The following is an 8,330-nucleotide window of genomic DNA, read 5'->3' as shown; positions in this document are numbered from 1 at the left end:
TAAATTCAAAGGGGCCCAAAATGACAAAATGCAAATTCTGATGGTTGAAATGAGTCAAAACAGTTTCAAAAATGTATTTTCTGGAAATTTACTCTTTTGAAGGATTAAAATGTAAATTTCTAAGCATAATGGGCCAAAAATAAATTTTTCGGCCTAATAAAACCCAAATTGCGAGATTTTCAAATTAGAGGGGCTGAAACTGTACTTTTCTGTAAAACAGGGGACTACTAGTGCTCCAAGTCCATTTCAAGGGTTAAAAATGCTTTTCGTATTTAAAAGGGACCAAAGATGCAAAAAATTTCTATTTTGGGCCAAAAGTGTAAAAATTGCGAAAATAGAGGTTTCAGCCGAGAAAACTTCATTCTGAGGGACTAAAACTGTTTTTTCTCAAATAAATTTGAGCTGAAAAATACCTTTTCAACAAGTTTTGATACTAAAGTGTCAAGAAAAATGGTTTAAGGACTAAAATGGAAATTCTATTATACAAAGGGTCAAAAGTGTAAATTTATCCAAAAGAAAGGGGCTGCAAAAAGTAAAATTCTAATGTTTTAAACAATAAATCCGTTATGATGAAATACTAGTACCACGATTACCGACGAAACATAATACACCTTCAACACCAAAAATCGTTACCAAACGAATTGATTCGGTCTCGAATCAATAATGAATCAAAATTCTATACACGACGATACTACAATACACACGCTGAAATTACGGGAAGTCAATACACACGCGGGAATTCACCAGACGTCGATACACCATCTTTGGGCCCGAAAGTGTCAAATCGTGTTTGTTGGGCCTAGCTAGCCCAATGACATGATCTTTAGGCCCGAAGGAAACTCGCTTACATGATATTGGGTCTTATACGACCTAATACCGTGTAAAAGGACTTTCAATAGCTCATGTGCTGTTGGGCCCCAAGGGTCCTTTGGTACTGCTAGCAAAGTCGAGAATTCACCAATGCGAGTCGGGCCAAGGGCCTTTCGCATTCACGATAGCCTTGAACGACTTATGGAAATAGCGGGGGCTTCGCACCCTCTTTTCTCCTCGGTTGTAGGGCTATGAGAAGTTAGGGTGGTTGGATTAAGTGAATAGTACGGACGACGCCTAAGGGATCGTTTGTATAGTTGTAAACTAGTCGTTTTCATTAATGCGTGTTTATAACAATTCACAATCCATAATTAATCCAATGTCACCTAGAATTATCGAATACACACGTCACAACGGTATAACAAAATATAAAACGCGTAATTCAAAATATTAGGAAAACATCGGATTTTCCTAGGGTTTTCAATTCATACACCTACAAGATGCATACCAAGTCTAACAATTTTTTTTTTACATTTATAGAAACAAACAAGCATACTTACGGATCTTCACACTTTTTACACGACACTCTTTTCAGAAAATATCGGATTTTCTGGTGGTTTTCAAAACAATACAAAACATTATATTTCAAACATTACTTATGAACTCACCAACATTTCATATGTTAACGTTTTTCAAAATACTTGTATTCTCAGGTAACAGGTAAATCGAAGGGAAAAATGTACTCAGTGATGTCTTGTTGTTTGTTTAACTAGTATCGAACAACCTACTTTTTGGGAATGTAAGGTTATGAAACAATGTACTAAATGTAAACACTACCAGTTGTACTATTTCAATGCATGGTGATGAATGATGTTATGTTTCATGTATATTCACTGTGATGGTATTCAATTGAGTCACAACAGCCCTCGTACGTTTCCGCCGTCTGGTTCGGGGGTGTGACACGGGATGATTGCAGAGTACACACCACATGTTTTCGTTTTCTATGAATTACTCTGATTTGTCAATGAATTGTTAAAATCTAATTACTCTGATTTTATTGGGATGGACATGTATTAACGATCTATTAATCTAAAAACAAAACAAAAAACAAAAAAAAATGTCATGATTTTCGGGCATTACAAAAAATAGTTCATGGAAGTTTCAAATGAATGTGGTGAAAGGAAATATATATATATATATATATATATATATATATATATATATATATATATATATATATATATATATATATATATATATATATATATATACTAGTTTAAAACTCGTGGAAACCACGGTTATAAAATTAATTAAACTTTAATAGTGAGAACTCAAAATAATTAATCAATTATTTTAAATAAATTATTACTTAACTGATATTTTTTTAGTTATATAAAATTTAATCGTTAATTTAAATAAATATATGAAATTCTATCATCTTATAATTTATATTAATTTTATTTTAATTTTTATTCTAGTGTTATTAATTTAATGTAATTAGAGTGGGAAATTTAAATTTTAAAATTTGAAATTAAGAATTAGTAAGTTGACAAGTGGCATACATTAATTAGGAGATGTAATAGGATGACACATGGCATAAGAAGAATAAAATATACATTAACTATGAGGCTTAATATGATGACACATGTCAAAAGAAGATTAAAACTATTCTTTTATTAGAATAGGGATAGGGATATATATATATATATTATGATGTTTTCATGCAGTGGCGGAATTATGCGATGGCTTAGGGGGGCCATGCCCCCCAGCTTTTTCCAAATATTACTAATGTCTCACGTGTAATATTGAAATAAAACTAAACCTTTCCTACTTTTTAGTCGAAATAAAACTAAACATTTCCTACTTTTTAGTGCTAAAATGACAATTCTATCTTCATTCCCTTTCACCTCAAGTGTCTTTTTATTTTTAGATTTATGATATCAAATACAATTAAAAATATAGATTAATAAATTATTTTGGTCTCAATTTAAATTATAACTTATTAGTACATCTCTATATATCTTCTTAATTGATCTTAATGGTCATATTTTACAAGTATATTTCTATATTTCTTATTTATTAAGTTTAAACTCATATTTTGAACTTTTTTTAAATGAGATTTAAAGTATATTGTTATTTTTATATTAAAGTAACAAAAACATATCATCGAAAATAAAAGTGTTCAAATATTTTGTCATTCTAAATATAAAAAAATTATTGAAAGTGAAATAAAATCAAAATGTGTTTATTCAAACGAACTTCTTTGAAACTTGAAATATAAAATTATACCTTAGCATAATAAACTCTCATACAACAACGGAATTATTTATTTCATTACTTTGTTCATTCCTTGGTTCGATTCATTTACCAATTTTTTACGTCCAACTAAACACACATTTAGTTTAACGACAATTGTGCAAGTTAAAAAAAAAATGTAAATTATCGAAACGTGTCACTTTGATGAGCTATATAGAAATATGTAATATTAGAATTTTTGAAATTTTAGCTTCGGCCCCCTAGTTATTACACTTGTGTTCCGCCCTTGTTTTCATATTTCAAAGTTTAGTTAGCGATCATTTGTAATAGGTTGCACATCAAACTAGATAAATAAAAAAAAGTGAATAATAATATTCGACCATCCAATGTTTTTATTTTATTCTTTGTAAAAACGATTATTGTATATAATATAAAAAATGATATATGTAATAAAACAAAAATATAATAATATAGAATGTCATTTTCACATGTATAAACATAAATTTGTCAAATACTAAAAATAAGTAATCGATTTAATATATTTTAGTACCGGATAAGATAATCTAAACATATTTTTTTAAATTCTGTTGGATAAATTAATAAGCATCTTTATAAAAAGAAGGTGACGGTGATAATAACAACAACAAAGACAACAACAATATTTTGTAATTTTTTTTTTTTAACATTTGTTTGTTATCCTTAAAAAACGTAAAGAGAACTATTCAATTAATGATGTTAATTATAAAGCATATATTTTTGTTGACTCTATAGTTTACCAATGATATACAAAAGATTTTGGTCATTTATATTAATACTTTGGAAAAGAAAATACATATTCAAGGGGTCATTCTTATATATTTCCTCCGGATCCAAGATAACTTGAAAATTTTGTTTTACAAAAGGATCTTTAGCCTAGTAGTATTTAATGAATAAATTTAATATAACATTGAGGATTTAGGTCCTGCTATGGGCAAGAGATGTAGACCTAACACTAGAGCAGTTGTGGACAAAATATGTAATTCTAACAATGGAGCAGTAGATGGTTCCTGTGTAAGCGTTCTAGAAGAACTTGAAAATTTTAGTTTTTTTAACAATCAACAAACATATAATGTTTTAATCACTACAAAAAATTAGATATGCCGATAATAAAGCTAAGAAAAAATGTTATGTTGTTTTTTTTTTTCTTTTGGCCTTTTGTATACAAATACATTGGTTTGATTTTATTAATGAAACAAGAAAAAAAATAGACCTTTTGTTCTCGTCTTCTCAATACACTTATATAGTTTATGCTTATCAATAGAAATTTGTTTTAACAACATAAAAAACTAATAAGCACTTTACGTTTTAATTGTGGGTTGTCCTTCAAAAACCTAAACAACACAACTATTTGATTAATGATGTGAATTATAAAACATACTTTTTATGTTCACTCTATACTTTATTAATGGTATTTGATAGATTTTGGTCATTTATGTTAATAATATGGAAAAATAAAAATACACAAGACAAATTGAAAAATCTGTTTTACCAAAAGGTCTTTGGTCTAGCTGTATCAAAAAATTGACATTGACAGATAACTGATAAATGTCCTTAGCCAAAGGTTGAAGAACAAATTAGACGAAAAATGTAGATTTAAGAATAGAATAGTAGTTGTCTATATAAGTGTACTAAAAAAACTTCAAAAATTCTATTTTCAATAATCCACATAGTTTAATCACTACATAAATGGATAATGAAACAAACAAAATACTTTATGTTCCTTTTTTTTTTTTCTTTTGGCCTCTTATACACACATACATTGATTTGATTTTATCAATGAAACAAAAAAAATTGACCTTTTGTTCTCATCTCCTCAATTCACATATATAGTTTTTGTTTTCAAATATTTCACAAGTGTAGATAAAGACAAGACTGTACATTCTGCTTCCATTTTACCCTTTGATGGACAAAGGGGAAAAAACAAAATTAAGAAGGGTAATAGGAGGAGACAAATGTAAAATTATTGCAGGTTTTGGGGATTCCATTCCAGTCTCCAGAGGTCATAACATAACATGTTCCATTTGACCTCTGCACTCAAACAAACACCATCAAAGCATCAATCCCACTTTGTCTTCCTTTTATTTTTCCCCTTTCTCAGTTGTCTCCTCTCTGCCACACTCAATTATGCCACCCTCCCTCTTCCCTAAAGCAAAATACTTTATTTTTTTTTTTTTTTTTTTGTGTTCAAAGTTTATGGTTTTCATAAAAAGTTGAAATAAAAAGAGCATTCTCATTTCTCTACACGTGGATGACGAATTATATTTTGGTCAAGTGACATGAATTGAATGAAATTATTAAGTAGAAATGACAAATTACATTGTGATTTAATGACTTTTTAAGTCTTGAAGTAACAAACGTACATAAAAATGTTTTAGATTACATGGGCTTCATTCTTAAGTTTGTCTATTAATTCATCAACAGAAGAAAGTATAACACCCGCTTTTCTCTTTTGAGGCTCTTTCACATGTAAAACCTCCATATCCGATCTTATTTCCACCTTCAATTCCTGTGGTGTCATTTTCTTGATTGGTTTTGATTTTGCCTTCATTATGTTTGGAAGTGTCGCGTATCTTGGCTGATTTAGCCTTAAATCGGTTCTGTGTAACAAAATATATTTCTTTTGAATCATCAACATATTGATATAATTTATAAAGCTCAAGTGATTAATTTGTTGTTACTTTTTCGCTTAATGAACTTAATCGGGAAAAGACGTTGGGGGTTGTTTCTTTTTGAGTTAATCCGGTCGTCTAATGGTGAAATTAATAAATATTGTGAAATTTGCTCAAGGGTAAAATGGTAATTTAGTCACGTTTCAACGGTTTATTCGGTCTAGAATAAGTACACATCTCTTTATCCATACAAATATTATTAATCATTCACTCTCTAACGATAAAATGTGATGACGAATAATATTCGGGATCACTTCTAGAAAGAAGGGTAAAATGGTCATTTACTTATATTCAGGCAATTCATTCGGTTTAAAGAGAAAATTGTCCTTGTTTATATATCACTTACCAACATGCAAACATCATTTATCCATTCGATACAATGGTTTTTTTTTTACATTACCATTTTCACAATTGATTATCTTTACAAATTAAAGTTTTAGGGTTAATCTAAAAAAAACTTATATTTTGTGTTTTTTTCAGATTAAACCTCAAATTAATTTTTTGCGTGCAAAGACCTTGTATTTTTCATTTTTTCTGAAAAAGCCCTCAACATTGTATTTTTTTCCAAAAAAAACCCTCAACCTTCTAAATGCTTCCAAATAAACGCTCAACCTTTTTAGTTTTTCTCAAAAAAAACCCTTTTTTTGGAAAAAAATGACCAAAAGTGCCGGATCAGAAGAATGAAAAAATACAAGGTCTTTTTTTTTGAGGTTTAATCCGGAAAAAAACACAAAATATAAGGTCTTTTTTTAAATTAACCCTAAGTTTTAACCCCATTTGCTCAAGAATGATTGGTTAGAAAAATTAATTACTATAAAATATTTGAGAAAAGAATAAAGATTTACGTGATAACCGCAGGTAAATCCAAACACAAAGTTTCAAGGCCACCATCAACCTCTCTATCAACTGTTGCTACATTCTTCTCTTTGTCAAGAACAACCTTGAGAACACAAAAACAAACCAATAGTCATATGTATAAATAAAAATTACTGTATTAAAAATTAAAATTAGGGGTAGGCATGTAATTTTACCATAAACACACATCCAAACACCCCTAAGTAGCATTACGTATTTACATTTCTATTATATTTCTATATTCACTATGAACTATGATTCTTTTATGTAAAGGAAGAAAGAAAATGAAAGAAGAAACTTGTAAAGATTCAAATTAAAAATGCATATAGTGTTAAAACTTATAAAAAATTACTAATGTTTATACTTAAAATGCCACTAACCTTAGAAGCAAATGTCCCTTGTGGCCAGTTTAGAAGCCCAGCCACCATCTGGCCTGTTTGATTGCAATCATCATCAATCGCCTACATATTTTTCATCATGTCAAAGTTAGTGAATCAAATTTGAAGGCTACTCAAGAAATAAGAAAGCACACAATTCTGATTCAAGATAATCAAACTTTCGTTCTTTCTATCAAAGTCGCAATAACCAGTTTCAGAACTCTAATCCAAAGATCCAATCAAGAGAAAACCCACAAAATGATTCGATTGAAAAAGCGAATTTGGAGAAATGACCTGTTTGCCAAGAATTAGAAGCCCAGGCTTTTCAACATCAACAAGCGCTTTGAGGATCTTAGCGATTGAAAGTGGGAAAAGGGTAGCTGGTGCATCGACATGAATCGCACGATCGGCGCCCATGGCTAGGCCGGTTCGGAGAGTGTCGACGCACTGAGCTGGGCCGATACTCACAGCAATCACCTCTGAAGCAAGTTTGGATTCCTTGATCTTAAGAGCTTCTTCAAGAGCTATTTCGCAAAAAGGGTTCATCGACATCTTCACATTTGATGTCTCCACTCCAGTCTATACATAACATCTTGAACTAAATCAAATGAAAAAGAAATCCCCAATTTGGGGAAATTTAGGATTTGGGTTTTAGGGGTTTTGGAATCTAAGGAGTTTACCTTGTCGGATTTGATTCGGATCTTGACGGCGTAGTCAACTACACGCTTTATAGCCACCATGATCTTCATGTTTGTTTGTTTTGTGTATCGATTCGTCCCCGGTTCTCCGATGCCTGGAATTATTTGTGGAACCCGTCAAGAAATCAAAAACTATAAATACTACAACAAGCATCTTTCGTCTTTTATACCTTGTCAATGCAAATCCGATAATCTTGAAAGCAATTTATTTTAATACTTTTATCGATGAACGTTTAAGATGGATTAATTACCATATAAATATGATTCAGCGTCTAGGGTTAGAGTTTTTTAGCAGACAAGAATTCATACTTAAAGAGTTAAATTCCAATTTGAGCCGCTGTTCGACTAAAATCGAACCAAACACGAGCCATTAATATAATTTGGTTTACATTATACCCGCCACATATATGGTGGGTGCAGCTAGGGTGTTCAAAAATATCCGTATCCGAAATTCCGATCCGAAATTCCGAAATTCCGAATCCGAATTATCCGAAAAATCGGATATCCGAAATTTCGGATACAGAATCGGATACCAAAAATCAACTATCCGAAATTTCGGATATCCGGTTATGAACACCTCTAGGTGCAGCACCACATTCCCCTTTTACTAACATGGGATACCTACC

General features: G+C 30.5%; 1 protein-coding gene across 2 annotated transcripts; it reads right to left on the bottom strand.

Moving 5' to 3' along the window:
* Positions 1-5,382: 5,382 nt before the first annotated feature.
* Positions 5,383-8,053, bottom strand: LOC111897246 (electron transfer flavoprotein subunit beta, mitochondrial). Of its 2 annotated transcripts, none has more exons than XM_023893209.3 (6): positions 7,956-8,053; positions 7,687-7,799; positions 7,301-7,585; positions 7,010-7,090; positions 6,620-6,714; positions 5,383-5,702 (listed from the first exon to the last, which is right to left on the bottom strand). In XM_023893209.3, the coding sequence occupies exons 2-6, from the start codon at positions 7,753-7,755 to the stop codon at positions 5,477-5,479; spliced, it is 756 nt and encodes a 251-aa protein (XP_023748977.1). In that variant the 5' UTR covers positions 7,756-7,799; positions 7,956-8,053; the 3' UTR covers positions 5,383-5,476. The 2 variants fall into 2 exon arrangements, with proteins under 2 accessions (XP_023748977.1, XP_023748976.1); XM_023893208.3 differs by having other exon boundaries at positions 7,875-8,027.
* Positions 8,054-8,330: the final 277 nt, after the last annotated feature.

Source organism: Lactuca sativa, chromosome 5 (assembly GCF_002870075.4).
Source record: "Lactuca sativa cultivar Salinas chromosome 5, Lsat_Salinas_v11, whole genome shotgun sequence".
Classification (NCBI taxonomy): domain Eukaryota; kingdom Viridiplantae; phylum Streptophyta; class Magnoliopsida; order Asterales; family Asteraceae; genus Lactuca; species Lactuca sativa.
Note: the sequence above shows the minus strand (reverse complement) of the source record. Positions and strands in the feature narration are given on the sequence as shown.